The sequence below is a fragment of the Haemaphysalis longicornis genome, unplaced genomic scaffold (assembly GCF_048455015.1).
Source record: "Haemaphysalis longicornis isolate Haplotype H1 unplaced genomic scaffold, Haemaphysalis longicornis Haplotype H1 scaffold_2, whole genome shotgun sequence".
NCBI classification, from domain to species: domain Eukaryota; kingdom Metazoa; phylum Arthropoda; class Arachnida; order Ixodida; family Ixodidae; genus Haemaphysalis; species Haemaphysalis longicornis.
Genome location: NW_027526295.1, coordinates 105,149,175 through 105,167,199, shown reverse-complemented (window position 1 = coordinate 105,167,199; position 18,025 = coordinate 105,149,175). Strand labels below are relative to the sequence as shown.

General features: G+C 47.5%; 1 protein-coding gene across 1 annotated transcript; it reads right to left on the bottom strand.

Annotated features, from left to right (window-relative positions):
- Positions 1 to 2,078: 2,078 nt before the first annotated feature.
- On the bottom strand, positions 2,079 to 17,320 carry LOC144168212 (exonuclease GOR-like). The gene is made up of 4 exons (XM_077697246.1): positions 17,139 to 17,320; positions 16,328 to 16,828; positions 16,179 to 16,275; positions 2,079 to 2,177 (listed from the first exon to the last, which is right to left on the bottom strand). The coding sequence occupies exons 1-4, from the start codon at positions 17,318 to 17,320 to the stop codon at positions 2,079 to 2,081; spliced, it is 879 nt and encodes a 292-aa protein (XP_077553372.1).
- Positions 17,321 to 18,025: the final 705 nt, after the last annotated feature.

The window sequence follows — 18,025 nt, the reverse complement described above, 5'->3', positions numbered from 1 at the left end:
GTTACGCCTCGCCAGCAATTTGCAACCTTTGGCAGAAATGCCCATCGAACCATTTTATTGTGTTGTATTGGAACTTTTAGGCTTCATTCCGTTGTCCTCATTCAGAAATGAAGTATTGTGGTTGCCACAGACCTTTGCTACCCACTACGCTATGCGCTCCCGAGGAGCCCTTCAACAGATGTCACCGTTTGTTCTTTCACGACGTCATCCACCGTCACGGTGCCCCTTGCCACTCGCTCACGGACTGTGGCTACTTTTTTCACAGCTTGTCGGCGAACTTCGTCGCTCTTGTGAAACAAAGCACAAACTGACGACCTCATACCACCCTCAAACGAATAGCCCTACTGAGTGGATCAACAAAACGCTCAGTGATGCGCTTGCAGTGTACGTTTCCAACGACCATTGGGATTTGGAAGTTTCAATACCTTATGTCCCATTTGCATTTATTCACAAAGTTGGTTCAAGATAACGGTTCATCACTTGGCACCCTATATTATCAGGTATGGGAGTGCTAACAAAGGTCAGGTCTAGAACCTATCTCCAATTCCTCCATTAACAGTTTACGGCACGGTTTTTCAGCAGGTACCCTACGACTGAGCTTGACTAGGTGAAAAAGGTCAGCGCAGCCAGCCACTACCAGGCGATTGCGGTCCCAGACTGAGGATCCCATCCACTGGACGGATGAATTAACAGCAGCATGTTATCCAATAAAGGTTTCATTCATTCATTATTAAAATAACATCTCGGTAAGGCTCCGCGTGCGCATAGTCCTGGTAGTCGTCATTCACTCACTTTTGTTTTTATTCAGAATTGTTTCCACGGGTGCGTGCTATCCGAGAGGGGGGGCAGAGATATAGGCGCAATGCCTGACGAAGCCTGTGCCGCCCTACAGTTCAGCGTAGAAGGTAATGCAGAAAACGTATCCTCAAGCACGCAACAAAAGACACGCAGTGCACAGCGCTTAGAATAGAACATTGAAACATTTAACATAAGGTTGAGTAGAACTCAAACGATGCTTAAAAAACAAAAACAGCAAGAGCAAAAAACTCGGAACGATTCCATGTCATGCACTAACAAAAAGAGTACATTCCAAGTACGTAACAAAAGGCACGTGTTTCATAGATTTAAAATAAAATAAAACAACCCCATGCATACATTTAAAATTTGCAAAACATGTCACACAATGCGGAAATTTGTTTAAATACACAAGGCACATTGCAAGCAAATTAATTTTCACAGTTCTATGCCGGTGAATACACAACACCATTTTCAACCATAAACCTTCTGCATGAACATTTGAAACTTTGAAAAGAGCGATTAAAATCAATGCATATATCGCCCCTGTGCAACATGCTAAGGGTCTGAAAGTGTAATGTCTGCTACCCTAATTTGTTCGTGTTGCAGGCAGCCTGTGCACGCAGCCGGACGACGCCCTAAAACCGTCGTCCGGTGGTTTGTTATAAATTCCAGATTTTTTAATCCACTGCAAAAGTTTAAAGTAGTGTATTTGGTCCGCGTTTAGCATGTTATATTTATTGAAAAGAGGCTGCGTTCGAAGTTCGCGTTTATCGCCCCTTGCGACGGCAGGGCAAAGGTGATCCACAGGTTGTTCAGGACAACCGACGTGGAGTGAATGTGAAGTCTCTGCACACTTATGTAAAATTTTGGCGTAAGAAAATAGCAGGATGACACATATTGTTTTGTGAAATTTTAGGGAATAAGAAGAGTGTTTGGCTGGTATCTTGAAGGCCTTCGACACCACTAACTCCAGGAGACACAACCGACACAGATTGGAGACAAAAGACTGAAGTGCCCCCTTTCGCGAAAAAACTGTTGTTGTTGTTCGTTCAAGAAAATGATTGCCGCTGTAAAGAGTGAAGAAGAAAACGTGTGTTATCCATCGGCTTTCTAGGGAAGCTGTGGCGTCTGGCAGTCTCTTTGTTGATGTAATTGGCGTCACAACACGGAGAAGCGAAAGGGAAGAAAGCAAGTTGTAGAGGAGAAGAAGAGGGAATAAACATCTTACTATACAAGCTCATTTGTGCATGATGGTGAAAGTACTAGCTTTGTGGGGTTGTCTACTTGTCCGGGATGCGCTGGTCCTTGCTGGCTGCTCGTGCCCTCTCTATGAGCCTGTTCTCGGTCGAGAGGGTCGAGGTGGACAGCCGGTATACCCACTGCTCGCACGAGGGACAGGGGTTGGAATTGAAGGATGGGGATTGGCATTGTTATACCAGATGGTACAGTGTGCCGGGTTGAGGCAAAAGCTTCAGGCGCTGCTGTATTGGGTAGGTACAGCAGCATAGCAGCTGGTTGAAGTGACTCGCGCCAAAATACAAAGAATCCAAAGGGGAAAAAAGTTGGTAAACGTCGCCGCGCTTTCGCCTCCAAACCACGCCAGTGGTCTTAAGGGTCCCAAGAAATTGTGCTCTCAGTGCCAGAGATATTGTCACGTAGCCAAACACGACGCAGCTGTCTTGAAGGAAAAACAAATTTATTGGGGCGAACTTACGCTCTCCTAAACACTCAAAGAATACACAGGCGGCGAAGCAGCAGCCAACAATGTGGAGCACGCAGGCGAGTTTCGGCGAAACGAATACCGCAGCGTTGGCTTTGTGGGCATTTATCTCTCGGCGCGAGTGGTTCTCGAACTGTCGAATGGCATCCAGAACACTGTAGATCAAAGCAGATTATTCTAGGCTGTTGACGGTAGTTGGAAAGCCTCTCCCTATCAAAAGAGGTAACCCGTACGGCCTAAAAATAAAGAATGGAACACGAGCTTCACTTGGCAAACAGATAACCCAGACTGGCGCAGCCCGGCGGTAAAGATAACGCAGACTGCCGCAGCCGGGCGGTAAAAAAAACTCAGACTGGAGCATCCGGGCGGTAAAAAAAAAACACAAATTAACAAAACCACTGCATGCTTCGCGCACTCTTCGTTAAAGGCAAAAGTCAAACATTTCCCCACAAAGCAAGAAACCGTAGTCGTCGCTGTAGTTGTAGTTGATGGGCGGATAAGAAAGGGATTGCAGCTCTTAAGAGTAAATAGATAAATAAGTATGCGGAATCCGATAGGATCTGAACCCGGGTCTCGCCAACATCCGCCAAATGCGCTACCATTTCGGTAGTTTCATCTAGCAAATGAAACTACCAGATGAAAGTGACAACGACACCGATGAAAGCGTGACTCCCCAGCGATCGGTCCAACCTTGACAGGCATCCTAAAATTAATCTCTTAACGGGCAGATATCTGTCAAACAGAACATAGGGACCACATTAGAAGGAGAAGTTTACGTCATAAACATCATGATTACCCACATCTGCAACGAGATTGACTCTCAACTACCGTTCAATATTCGCATCTTGATAGATTAATTCGCAGCAATCCAAGAACTACGAAAACCGCTTTCGCTTAACCCACTCGGTAATTCCATATTACTGCATGAAGAATTAGTCAAGAGCCCCAAAGTGAACATTCGAATAGAATGGACACCGGGCCATGAGATGAAAACTAGGCTGCTCACTCGTCTTAACGTTACACTTACACTGTGTCATAGATCGGAAACTTCGCCTGCCCTCCTCACCTTTCGACTCAAAAAGTTGCACCACTTGGTTATCTATCTCGCTAACATCCCCTCGTTAACAAAAACCGCCGTAGTATTTTTAACAAGGTATGCGAAAAGGCAATGTTCATCCACACGTCATACAGAAATGGAAAAGGGGCCCCAAAACCTCCATTGCACCGCGTTATCGCTACTGTAACACGGATACCAAGGCAGATCTTCCCCACTTAATATGTATATGCCCTTAATAGATGAACGCCGTTCATATAACACTAGGCACATTGATCCAGACAACCATACAATCAGAAGCACATACTGCATTGTGTAAGTCTTTATTACACGAAAGAGGCAAATTGGCAGCGAAAAGTGGTATGGGGTGAGCAGTCTGACGATGTAGGTCTCCGGTAACGACTCCAAACTGTCCCTGAATAAGAGAAAATTCGCTTGAGGTCGAAGCAACCCGTGTAATCCCCTCTCTTACAACAATTTTACCCCACCAAGTAGCTTTTTCAATTTCTTCAGAAATAACATCTTTACTACTACTACTCCGATCATTTCGTCGGTAGAACAAGAGTTGTCGTTGTTCTTGTTCCCTTTTTCGTAGCACATGCCCCCTCGAGTGATCGAATAAGAACAGGGAGCTTTGAGAGAATAATGTGGTGGCTTCATAAAATTCTTCAAAGTATAAATTGAAAACGTAAACGTTTTAGAATAGGACGTGCCGCATGACGCCTGAACGTAATGACAAGTGGGTAGAACTGGTGCTCAACCGCCGCGCAGTGTCTTGATTCTGAGTGAAGATGAGGTATGTACCAGTGTGCTTGCTGACATAATTCGATCTGCAGACGACGGAATGAAAGCGAGGAAAGAGACACAAACGCATTGTAGCAGTAAAGAAGTTAATAAGAACCGCCAGGCTGTGGCCTTCGAAGCACGGAGGCAGGCTTAAGTGCCGGGACGATTTTTTAAGGAGGTAAAATTACGTGACGTATGACTTTTCATAGGCAAGAATACGATACGTCAGTTCTAAGCAGTATATAATAATTTCGTGCTGTGGAGAGTAGCAGTTGAAAAAACTGCGCATAAAGGACAAGTAAATAAGGGAGGGGCAGTTTTTACGTGCAGTTTTTTCAACCCTTACGCGCACTTTTTTGAGCACAACTTTATGCGCAGGTTTTTTAACCCTAAAATGATTCACCAGCTAGCCAAACAACACGCTTTACTGAGAGTAGGAGTGTTAACCTCGCATACCAAAGTCCATGGGTTGGATCTTAGACTTTTTAAATTTTAGCTCTTAAACGCCCACCCCTGTGGTTTCGCGTCGCCTATGCTTTCGGTGTAACCGAGCGAACGAAGAGGACCCCGAAAAGAGGCCAGCTAGAATGAGCGGGAAAGCGGAAAAGTAAATTATGGCGAAAATGTGAGCGAGTCGGTGGTTTGCCAAAGCCGCAAGAGACATGCTGGGTGGTGGCGACGCGATACGAGGTAACGCCATTGAGTTTCGAGTGGCATCGTGCGTTCGGTGGTGCAAAAATGCTGCGGCTGCCGCCGCAGTAAAGGCGCAATATGTGGAAATAAAAGGGCTATGCAATCATACATATATGCCTAAATTTCATTGCCTCAACATATCTTGCACGGTCCAAAGAGCTTAACAGCTGTGGGGAAATTACGCATTAGGCAGTATCGTAATAGTCCACCATTTTTTAACTCTGGGTTCCACCTTCAGCCAATTTAAAAACCTTAATTTGATAACGCCGACACCGCATGCCGTCTGTTTGCGTAGTGGGGCATTTATGGCTTGCGCCATAACTACTCTTATTCTTCTCCGCCAAGGTGCGGGGATAGCGTGGAGATTAAATGGTTAAATGCTCCCCTCATACTCTAGACACCTGGTCTCATCTGCGCTATCCATCAAATGCGCTATCAAATGTGCTATGCACATGCCGCGAGCTCAGCCATTTTGTGTTACAGAAAATAGGTTGTCAAGAAATGCAAGTTTTGTTCCAAGTGAGCGTGAGCCCTGGATTTTACCCCGTAGAGGGAAACGAAAAAAACGTGATAAATTACACGAGGCAGTTAAGTCTGCTTACGAGCTTTGACGGCGACTGCCTGGGGATTTTTACCAACAATTTATTTACTGCTGCATTGTATTTACATCTGTTTTTGCGCTTTCATTTCTTTGTCATTTTGCGCCAATTAACTTCTACCGGATGTTTTTCTGGTACACCATGTTTGCGCTTATTTTTGTTTCCGTTTCTTTCTTGCAAGGAAGCCACAGCTTCTCTAAAATCAAGGCTCTGCTGGACTGGTCTCCAGCTTTTATACTCACGGGCCATCGCGTTCAGTTGACCCACGGAATGCACTATCCTAAAACTGTGACGTTTTCGATTCGTAGTTTTCGAATTTTGTAAACTAGAACACGCCCCTCAGAGCTCCCGGTTCCTGGCCAATCTCCTAAGGGTGCATGTTTCACGAAGAAAGGAACAACGACAACGACAAGGTTTGTTCTTCGCGGGAAACGTGCGGGGATAGCACCGTTGGTAGTGCATTGGAGAGCTACTAGACAGACGCAGGTTGAAATAGCCGGATCACGTATGTGTTGTCTACATACTTTTTACAGCACTGGCCGTTTTCTCGAGAAACTACAACAAAAAGTGCAACAACAACCATGCAACCACAACCAGCAAGTGCAACAACAACCATGACGCAACGAGGAAATCGCGCAGTACCGGGGCGTGCTGTCCATAATTAAAGCTTTGGCAATGCTTTTAGACGTAAATGAAGGAGTGAAAGCGTTTACGTAAAGTTTTGCAGGGTACCTTTAGGTAACTTACTAAAGCTTGATGTTGGGCTAGTTTGGTACACATTTTTCACACTAAAATCAGCGCAGGTACGAGGTCAGAAAAAGAGACAAACTAGGGCGCTGACGAACAACTGAAGTACGATTTATTACACGACATTAAATACATGGAAAAACCGGTGGCTGCAAGCATGCGCCCGGAAATATCGGGAAAGTCTTTTGTCAGGCTTGGGAGGGGAACATGGCGTGAGAGGGCTTGAGAGGGGAAGGCACCGATGAGTGTGAACAAGAGGCTCCTGTCAGTGGCGAGCAAACCAAAGGATCTTCACTTGTCCAGGGGCCTGGACAAGTGATTATAGGGGTAGCCGCAAAGCGTAAAACAAGGTTAAGCATGACATCAAGAGGAGGCTTCTGGGGATGACGAGAGAGCGGTATGAACTCTGGAGGTTGCCGTTCAAGAGGCTAGTGAAGGTTTTACGGGCGTTGACGCAAAGTTGAACAGAAAGTTAACGAGCACATGAGCAGATGTTGCCAATTCTCATTTTTTGCTCGTTCTCGTTGCCAATTCTCATTCTCAGATATTGCCAATTCTCATGTTGCCAGATGTGACATGCCATCATTATTAGTGCTGTTTGAACAATTTTTGCCGCTGAGGACGCAATAAAGCGGCCCTGTCTTTACGTGGCCCGCCCGCTTGTCTGTTTTCAGCAACAGAACGTTTTGCTAGGCTTTCACCTTCACAACTCCAGGAAGTACAAAGCATCCCCAGTATTTCTTCTTTTACTCTTTCCGACGGCGGCCATTTTCTGTAGCAGACACCTAAAACAGTGCTTTGTAGCAGAATGGTGCTGTTACGGTTTTACACTTAAAAAAACATCAACAAATGGCAGGTGCAAGCAGCGGTAGATTGCGGCTTCCATATTTACAAGTATGTCCAGCATTCAAAAATAACACGTAAATGTTTTGCTGCTGGTCCCCCCAAAATCAAAGCTTACAGAGGCACGTTTGAAGCGTTTTCTGCTTTCGGGCAGAAGTCGGGCCGATGCCGCCCGCCAGGTGTTGGGGCACCGTCTGGTTGATACGGCCACTCCGTGCAGCGAAGCTCACCTGGTCCATCCGGAGCGTTCCGCTCAGTAGCAAAAAGTTGCAACTGTGGTTTCTGCTGCTACTACACTCGCTTCAGCACCACCTATGCCCTAATAAGTGATGCTGACCTGATATACTTCCACATTTATACAGCCTGAAACACGGAGTGTGAATGTAAAGAGAACACTGCCTCATTGCCTGAAACTTTGGTGGCTTATATGGGTGTCTCACCAGGTCCGTTATGTTCTTAGGCAGAACAGTGTCACCACGGTGTATCCTCCCGCGGTAAACAAATCATGAGGAACCCTCGTAGGGTCATTTCACCGGGATATAACTTGGCAGCAAAACCTATTGAGGTCTCCGAAAAAAAAATTAGAAAGTGGAATTTAAAATATCTCATTATATACCACGCCTACAAGTAAAGGTCGGGTAAACCATGCCACACTGAGGCTTTTAGTGCAATTTTAAGGAAGGCGTTTATTTACGAATGTTCAACAGACTTCACGTAAAGAAAAAAATGATGATTAGGTCTTGACTCTCATGGCGAATGTGAATTTTGCTGGTGAAGTTCTCTAAATGTCGCATTCGCACCCTGCGCACTTTCATCCACATCGTCATCGTCGTCATACGATTTGAACAACGTCAGGTGCTCGTGCTTTCTCTTTCCGTACGGGTTACTTAGCGGAGAGTCTTGCAGGATGGGGCCGTAATCCTCCTGTGGCGATATCGTGAGGCTGTTTCCAAGAGTGGAGTCGCTTTCTTTCCCGAATCTAAGGCGACGAAAAAGACCAGCATCTGCAGCTGTGGATAAAGCCGAGAACAACAGCAAGAGCACGCTCGCAACCAAAAGAACGAAAAGAATATGCTTTGTGGCTTTCGTGACTTTTCCCGTAGGGCGCTCCATTGACAACTGGCCTGTCAACTTGTCTTGGTTGCCAACATTGGCTGCTATCTCCTTTTGGCGGTTATGTGCCGGCTGTGAGCTATGAGTCGTGAGCTCCTGAGGTTCGGGCTGTCCCTGCTGCAGGTTGGCGTCGGGAAATGTTATGTTCTGAGCCAAACAAGCTGCTCCACCAGATGGTTTTCCATGCGGGTCAACCAAATTACTATGAGCAGTGAAGAATGCTCGCACGTGGCTCAAACTTCGCTCACGAGCCAATTCCAGATGACATTCTCCGTAGCACTGCGTGTCCACAGAGGCCGTGAAGACGAAAGGCCCGGGCAGATCTCGCTGTCGGTCGGTGAAGGGTTGCTTCAGCGTCCTCGGCCTGGCCGTTGGCCGGATACTACACGAATTGCGCTCGAACACGGCTTCAGCTGAGGTGCACAACTGTTGGGAGCGCTGAAAGCCTGCTCGTGGATGGTCTGAGATGGTTGCTTCGCCGTGCTCACCCTGTCGAAACCGGCTGCTCCCGTGAGTTACAGCGACCTTCTTCCGTGGCGCTGGCACCGGAGGCCTCCTTCCACGGCGGGTCTTGGGACGAGGTGGTGGATCGAAGAGCGCTACAGTGCTCGTCAGGGACTTCGAAGGTGGCGAGGTGAAACCACTTTTAGGGGCTCTCACCGATTCCTCGGCGGCATATGGAGTCCGTAATAATGGGCAGCTTGCACGGCGGACAGCCATTCCTTCTTCGCTTCTTGGTGGATACAGCGCCGCCGCGGCATTGGCAACCGAATCGATGAAGTAGTTTGGTTCAGGTATGCACTGCAGTTCGTGAAACATTCAAAAGAAAGATTAAAATACGTCGTTTTTATATCCTAGAAGAAGAGAAGCTCTTGAGAGAATTTGCTTAAAGAGACATTGCTTGTAGTTCAAAAAAACATTCTTACCTGCCAGGGGAAGGGATTGGCCTTCGTTTCGAGGCGCTGCTGTTCAAATATTGTCGCGTATTGTAGTTTTTCCTCTTCCTTTATCTTTTATCTAATATTAAACTACAGCTAACCTACTTGTACGTCTCGTGAGCGACGTATAAGGCTGCTGACATTTTTGCACCCGCATGGAAACGTGCCCCCTGCATTTTCAGCCGTAAGATTTTATCAAACATTCGGCTCACGGATAAAAAGTGGCAAGGTATGTACTGAGGGTTAGAAACATGGTTGATCTCTTCCGACCCCCCCCCCCCTTTATTTGTGGTCACAGTCTTAAGGAGGCTTCGAGGAACGCGGTTCCTACCGCACGACGTCAAGGGATGGCGAATAGCCAGGGAAGAGAAACGACCCTTCCGTCTATAAAAACATGCTTGGCACCAAGGTGCCTTTCTCTGCTGTCGTTGACCTCTGCCTTTGCGAAAGAGAAGAATCTTACTGGTGGGAGAATCTTAGTGGCCGTGTAACACGCAGACACCAAAGTGAGAAACGGGATAGGAACATGTCTAGGAGAAACGTAGTCCGTCCAAGTACGTTGCAACAAAACACAAAGAAACGAAAGCGAATAAAGAGACGGAAACACGATGTATCGGTGATAAACATTTACCATCAATTTCATCAAGTTGGCATGAGGAAGATCATCATTACTAGCCGCACCAATGAGCAAGTCTAAGAAAGAAGACCGAGAGTAGATCAATCTACTAAGAAACAAGAAACATCGTAGCCATGCATGTCTACCGTGCTGCTGTGACTCGGCACTCTCGTGAAAGGAGCTCGGCACCCGGCCTCTCGCCTTACTACTGAATTCGGCCCACCTCAATGTCATGCGGAGGCATCTCAGAAGTGCAAGCCATGCTGACGCCCCTGGCAGCAGCCGCACGAATGCAACAACGGTCGTCAACAGGGCAAGACAAAAACCAAGGTTGCCTCCCAACCACGTCTGCATCAGAAGGTCCTGTGGTGGTCGGTCCTATCGACAGCACCGCCTCGCTAGAGCCACAAAGAAAAGTGTCTTTCACATCAGGATTCTCATTGGCAATTGCTATCGCCGTTTTTCTCGGTGGTTGCGTGGCCATATTAACGGCGAGTCAAGCCTTCCAGTCGCTAGAGCCCACAAAGAACAATAAAGTAACAGTTTCCCAGATGCCGCAACACCTCGATAAGAAAGTACCAGGTGGGTTGCGAGAAGATATCGGTGACAACGTCGAGGAGGCCGCTGATAATGGCACTTTTATTGAGTCTGCAAACGCCAGCTTTGAAGCCACACGTCAGAAGCACCCTCGGCCGCCACAAATCGAAGCAACGGTTGACCGACACCGCAGCGACTCTATGTGGCCTGCTGATACCACCGGTGTAAGCAGTGGTGACTTCAGTTTGGCCGGCCACAAGGAAAGCTACCGTCTCTCTAGAGGCCCCAGGGTTCTATCCGTCGTTAATAGAACGCGAACCACGTCAGCAAGGTATTCTCTTCAACAACAAAATTTTGGAGCTTAAGAATGCTTCCATCAACTGACAGTGCCACTCATGCCCGTCTAGATGAAGATATTGACAAATACAGCGCACAGGCAGTTCACGGAAGGCAACGTGCAGGCGCACGGTCAGATTACGTCCCTATGAAAGCTCTAACTGTCCCGGCATCTGCGCCTGGTCAAGAAAAGAACATTCCAATCCCAGAACCACTGAAAAAAAGTAACAAACCGTTCACAATAAATAGTACGCAATGGACGAGTTTTCAATGACGAAATACAATTGACTTGTCTTCTACTAGCTATGCAGTAGGAGGCAATTGAGTTTGCATAAAAATTATGGGGTTTTTTGTGAAGTATTGCCCTTACGTTTTGCGAACATCACTATTTAAACTACTGTTACTTTCACACTCTCAGAAGTTTGCCTCCTCGCTATCAAAAATGTTGCACTGTAAAGGCACGGTATTTAAATGCCTAAATATTTTACCTATCCTCCTGGTGCGACGTCTTTTTCTCGCTCTCATTAACAATATGTACAGAGGGATAAAAGAAATTCGACAAACGTTCCCGACTTTGAAGGACCAACTGGCTGCAAAGTTAGGAAACTGCGCGCATGCGTAATTCTTCGACAGCGTTTGACAGTCCAGCCTGTTTTTTTTCTTGGAAATGCTTGATCAAGAAGCGGCTCCTTATTTTGAGGCACCTTTTCACACTGCGTTTCCCCTGAGCGTCATGCTGACTGCAATTAGCCTGCTGTGCGCTTGGCTTTCGAATATAGTGAATAACATCACTGCAATCCTGCTCACTGGCGACAGAGCGTAAAAAGGCGCCTGCTAATAAATGACGCACGTATGCCGGCGTCGATTCTTGATAGAGCATTTCCCCTAAGGGTATTCAACTCTCCAACGCTGTAAAAGAACTACGCATGCGTGCAGTTTAATGATTGGCGGCCAGACGGTGCAGCATGCATCAGAGGCTGTGAGCTCTGTTGTTCGTATCTCTTTTAATCCTCCGTGCACAGCATGCAACCATCACTCCTTCTGTCATAATGCAGTGTAGCCCTCTGAAGCCTCAACAGACAGATATTCGGCACAATATGTGCCCAACGCCGGAACTGATCTTAGAGTAATAGATCTAGATTTGTGGGCCGCCTACATTTTGGCCTTATTTTAGACCTACTAGGCTTGTTGACTGATCCTGCAAAATTATGCACTTATACCTAAATCCAGGGACTGCTCTAGTGCAGTGTTCTTGCCTTGTTGATAAAGGTTTCTGAGTACCGCCGCTCGAGCCACGAAAATAAGCGTGGGATTTAGCGAGTTTGTTTCGTGTGTTACCTTTTTAACAATGAAGCTGTTAAGCAAATCGCGTGTGTGTGGTGCCGGCAGTTAAAAATACTAAGCAAATGTCAAGCAATCGTTCCGCCGTGCCTCGAGCGCACGTTCATCAAGCTAATCACGACAACTTAAAGAGATGGGACAATATTGGCAAGAAACCTCCCCAAAGACCTCCAGCTTTCGCCGCGTGCCTCGAGGGCACGTTCGTCAATACAAGGATACCTACTCAGGGAGATTGGCCACCATTGGCCAAAACAAACTCCCGCGTTTGCCGAATCGTGAAAACAAGAAGGACACGTCATAGCGTACGCCCCTCATTCGTTCGCAATAGTGTCGCCGTGCGCGTTACAGTTAAGGCAGAAAGTTGGGCTAGTTGGTTATCTGACTGCATTTTACTGGCGAAAAATAGACGCGGACGAAGAACAAGCACACAGTACACTCCCTAGGCTACAACTGAAATTTTACTTAGCGTCCGTGCAACAAAAAAAGATGACATATCACCGCGCCCTTCTCCTACACCACCCCACACACGCCAGCCTATGTCTCGTACATGCGCCCTCGTAGGAAGCCTATCTCTCACGTGGTACATGCTACGTGGGAGAGAAGGGGTGGTGTTTAAACGACAGACTGAGAGAGCACCGTGCAGCAGTTTCATCGCTTGCGGCGAGAGGCCATCTGGCCGATCATTGCAAGCGGTGCCCTGGTTGTACGCTGGTGTTTGATAAAACACGTGTTCTAGGATCTGGACGGACCAAACCAGTCGCGAGATTAACGAGGCATTTTATATCTACACGGAAGGAGTTAATTGTGTAAGCACTCCTTCAATAACCCTTACAGAAACGGAGTTAGCTTCCTACCAGGGCGCATGTTCGAGATATAGGCTGGCGTGTGTGGGGTGGTGTAGGGGACGGGCGTGGTGATATGTTATCTTTTTCTGTTGGACGGACGCTAAGTAAAGTTTCAGTTGTAGTCTAGCGAGTGTGCTGTGTACTTGTTCTTCGTCCGTGTCTGTTTAACGCTAGTGTCTTGAACGTCGAAGCTGCTGTATGTGATCATTGACTCCACATGTCCTGGCCGCGGATAGTTAACACGGCCTAAGAAGAGGCCGCGCTTCGAGAGGCTTGGTGTGCAAAGTACCCGCTAGAGATGATAAGTCGCGCTTCCAGGGTGGCGTACAAAAACGGCGACCAAAACGACGAGCTCACTCAAACGTTGGTGAACATGCGTGAAAACTTGAGCGATTTTTTAAAGAAAAATACATGAACCGTTCAAGACAAAGGAAAGAAAATAATGTCAAGAAATTGCTGTAAAACGCGGCTTGCAGTTTGTAATCCTCGGTGTTGCCGATGTCGTCATCCGTACGCCGAACTGAGTTAACTTTGTTCCAAACTGGGAAGGCTGTTAAGTGCCTTGGGCTAGACCAGTTTCACCACCGGCCACGAGAAATAGCGAAACGCAGGGTGCAGGACCGACTGACCATAAACACTGTACACAGGGCAGCCGAACATACCGAGTTCTTATTGGGTGGCCCTATTGCGACACAAGACGCTATAGAAATTTCAGGAAGTAGGCCAACAGGTGAGGGCCGAAAGGAGGAGATCCCCTGAAAAGGGCAGCACTTGTTAAAGAAAGCCCCTGAAAGCAGGACTGACCAGAAAAAAGAGAAAAATGACGACACGGAGCACAGAAAAAAGGTGTTTGAAACATAGAAACCATCTATACCCATTAACTGCGGTGAAAGGGGGCGTTTTGTAGCGAGTTGCAAAAGGAGAAAACTTGTTTTTCATTTGATAGAGAAGAGTGAGGATATCACGCAGCTTCTGGAGATGTACGAACGCCATCTTGGTAGGTCACGGCAAACCACGCCAAGTGCTTAGCTATACCACGGCAACCATGTACTTTGTCCACACTCACTACGTCAAGCTGGCTTAATCCTGTAGGGCTGAAACAGCAGAGGGGTGAATTCAGAAACGTCAGGTAGTATAGGTGCGGAGAGTGCGCCTGCAGATTTATAGAATTAGCATCAAGGGTCCGTTTGGTGTACTGCTCATCCAGGCAGATATTTCATGACTTAACTGAAAGGAAACAACTTACTCTTGTAGTGAACCAGATTTTAAACTTCAGCACCTATTCTAGGAACTTCATTTTCCCAAGGGGTTTGTGTTTACATGACAATTAGGTTTCTCAATTTAGAACTCACTTTCTTGTATGACCGACAAGTTTGTTGGAAATATACTTGTATAAAAGCCCACATATGTACACACGGTCCAATTAGCCACTTGTCGGCACAATAAACTTTTGCTTAAAATGCTCCTGTTGCCTTGGTTCATGCCTATATTTTAAATAGGCTTGATACGAACTCAAGGAAAAAGTAGGCATTTTGCCTAAAGTTCCGATCTCTACTCATTAGTCAAGGTCGAACTCAATCAGCATAGTAAGGAATAACCAAATTTTTGTAATTTGTGTCTTGAATTTGACCATGTGATCCAACGACTTACTAGAAGTAGTGCGGACAAATGCAATAATTTGGTTTCTTCATGAAAGAGAGGCTAGTGCTTTCGTCTTGTGGTGCTGCGTTTGCCAAAAAATCTAATTACTATGTTATTGCTGAACGTTAAACTTACGAGTCGTTATTTTTATTCTTAGTTATGGCTGACTTCTAAACAGTCAAAAGTGTTATTTCTTCCGCTAGAAAGCATTTTTAAACAGTGCGTCGTGCGGAACTGCGCCTGTTGCAAATGGAAGGGGTTGCATGGCGGCGATGTTCAGTAAAATGTTTTGCCTTATTTCACCGCAGTGGCAGTTTCCATTCTCAAGCTGTTACGTAACATCACGTCACTTCTACGCAGGCGTAAGTTGCCAATGTGTGACATATACGTGCTCACCAACGGTTTATATTACGTCACGTCCTCTCAGAAAATCGCAGAGAGGGGCATGATTTACTAGCCATATTGCTGTTGAATAGCCAACACAGGCCTACGTTGTCATGCGTGCTGGAATTCGTCTAATTTTTCAATGCCACCCAAGATTTATGCGTTTTCAGTAGAGAGCAATTAGAGCAATTTTAAACAGGTGTCACTAAACCTCGTGAACCGCTATAATTACGTTAGCACACACAGCCATTTTGTCAGCCTGAAACACGTGACTAGAACTGAAAGCCAGTCAGACGAAGCTTCTGGTCAAATCGGAAATTCACGGAGAATTCAGGAATGCGAGAATAGTGCCCCAAACAGTAGCAATGAGCGCACTGCTCTATATTTTCTTGTCTCTTATTTGAGTTTATATAAAACCCCAAAGTTGTTTACAGCGATTAGCAAAAAAGAAACTACAACATGGACTAACGCGCTGAACGCTGTCGTATGCATTGGATAAGAACAACCGGCATTGCTGTAAGTGCTCTAGTACATTACGATGACAGCACAGACGTTTAGTTAGAATTTGTTTTACCCCGCCGCGAAAGACGTTCTTCACAACGTGCCGCCGCAGTGTTTTCGCGCATGGCACGCTTCTGCCACGAGGCCTCTGCAGGCGCTTAAATTTGCTGCACGCCGCTGACGTCCCTCCCAGTGCGTAGGCTCGCTCCGCCGGCTTCGTCCATCACGACAACGAATCCAGCACTCAACGAGAGACAGCATCTAGTAGACATCTCTCAGCAGCATAGCAATAATAGAGGGCCTGATGACCAGCACGTGACCGCGACCAAGACACTGCAAGGGGTGAATGACACGCTGTTTAAACCGGCCAGTTTGGTTAGACCTACGGGGTCTTGTTGGGCCACCACTGCCACCTGAGCAAGTCGTGGTCCAGTTATAAGAAAACAGTTCAGTCGAAGTCTGCGGCATGCAGCAGCATCCTCGGCAGAACCAATGACTATGCCAGAAGGCGTGCGAAAAGCCACACATGCGTTCGTGTTCATTCCGGTTGTAGGCGGCGGTAGGAGCATGCAACTCAGTCAGGTCCCTCCAGTGCACTTGACGATTCTCAGCCCTAGCACGTGAGAGCGCCAAGCCGCCACAGAAAGATTGTCCATGTCGCCACCTCACTTGGTCTGCTCCCTCACCCGTCCCCCAGCCCACTGGTTCACTCTGTCACACAGCTCCTGGTCATGCGCCGGTTTCCAGAGCCTCAGATACATGCAGGCCTTAGCCTCCTTGACACTGTCGTGGCCAAGAGATCCAATCGGCACCCCAGGTAAAGGTAGTCGTCGACCAGCGAACGCTGCAGCCAAGAACTGGCAGGCCCCGATGCTGAGGGAACAGCAGGGCCGTGTCCACCGCCCTGTCATGGACCAGCCTGAGCACGCATAGGTCGTTCTCCTGCCGGTGGTCAACCAACACCGTGGACGCGTTGAAGTGTCGCACGAGTGCCGCCTGTAGTCCTTGCAGCGTGGTGTGCACGTTGCGTAGGTGCGGTGCGGTAATGCCGCAGAAAGCCGTGTTGTAGTCGAGCACTGGGCTTCCAGTCCTCACGTACCAGTGGTACGCAGTTGCGCCATTGCAGTCCACGACGCTCACTCTTGCCACCGCAAAGCCGTGGATGGTGAAGCACATTTCACAGCCCTGTGCGAACACTTCGCGGGCCATGATGTGCCACCAACCTGAGCGAACGAAGGCCAACGGCACTGCGTCCCACTTGCCTCGATCTCCGATAGGGTACACGTGGTAGTAGAAACTGTTGCATCCGGGGTGGCCGGCCGACGCGCCACAGCAGCTGGATCCGATTGCACGGCACCCGTACGGTGTAGAAGATACAGGCGCGTTTGGCACAGCACTTGCTGCGGTGCGCGATCATGAAGGACGGGCGGCCACGGCTGCACATGTTGCTGCTTGAGTACGCCTTTTCGCCCCCCTGCATAAATAGGACATGGCCAGGCTCTTCAGGGCATGCCAGGGGGTAGCCATAGAGATCCAGTTCAAGAGGGCTGAGTACCTAGCGGAATAGCTGGTCGTAGCAGTCAAGGGTGCGAAGCGGGACGGGCGAAGTGTCTGCAAGTTGGCAAGTACTGCACTGTGTAGCCCACCAGTTGGAGTCTGTCGAAGGCTCCTGCAAGTCATCCTCGGCGCTGGAAGCATACTGCTGAAAGCGACCACCACCCGCTGCCACAGGGTACTTTCTGTTGGGATGAACGTCTACGTCACGAGCAAGGGCCCTCTCTCCTTGAAGGGTGGCTGTCTCTCGAGAAGACGGGTGCTGGCCCTTCATGTCCCGATCCTCCTGCCGGTTTTTCGGCGCCGTTTCTTCTTCTTTTTATTCTTCTCCATTTGTAAAGGCGCGTTCCCACTGAGGGGGATTGGCCAAGGCTGGAGGTTTGTCTAATAATTTAGAAAGTGTTCTTTAAATTTGGAATATCATGATAAAAAACTACACTCCTTAGGTGTGGGGCCAGATAAATGATTGGACGACTCCGCTATCATATGAGTCTTCCGGTAGCCGTGATGAATTCGTGAAGGAGGAAGTAAGTTTCTCTGCTTGCTTTGGCAAGTTAGCTAGCACCGAATGAAAGAACTGAAGTGTTTAGTTCGCCTAAGGCGCTCGAATGGGAGAGTAAAGTAACATTTTCTTTGCTGTGTGAAACGGGGGCATTTAAACAAATAACGTTCTAGTGATTCTGGTTGGTTGCAAAACAAGCATGCGTCTGTTAATGCCAATCCTGACCTGCCCAAATACAGTCGAACACGGATATATCGAACTCCAAGGGGATCGCGAAATAGTTTGATATATGAAAAATTCGATATAAAAATATGGGCTCTGAGACCTCACTTATGGCGGACGATCACTTACCGATCGTCGCATTCAAGAATGACAACTAATTGCGCACTCACGACGAACCAGGACGCTTTATTTCCGTGAAAAAAATCGCTGATCTTGACCTGCTTCTTCGTCTTGGAAACGAAATTAAAGACGCTG

Bases quoted from the DNA above. Each gene is read 5' to 3' on its own strand.
- LOC144168212 (XM_077697246.1), bottom strand. From the start codon at position 17,320: ATGAAGGGCCAGCACCCGTCTTCTCGAGAGACAGCCACCCTTCAAGGA. The intron at 16,276-16,327 runs GTCGACGACTAC...TGGCCACGACAG, and splicing joins CTTGGCTGCAGCGTTCGCTG to TGTCAAGGAGGCTAAGGCCT. The intron at 2,178-16,178 runs GTGAGGGAGCAG...TCGTGCGAGCAG, and splicing joins ACCAGTGGGCTGGGGGACGG to TGGGTATACCGGCTGTCCAC.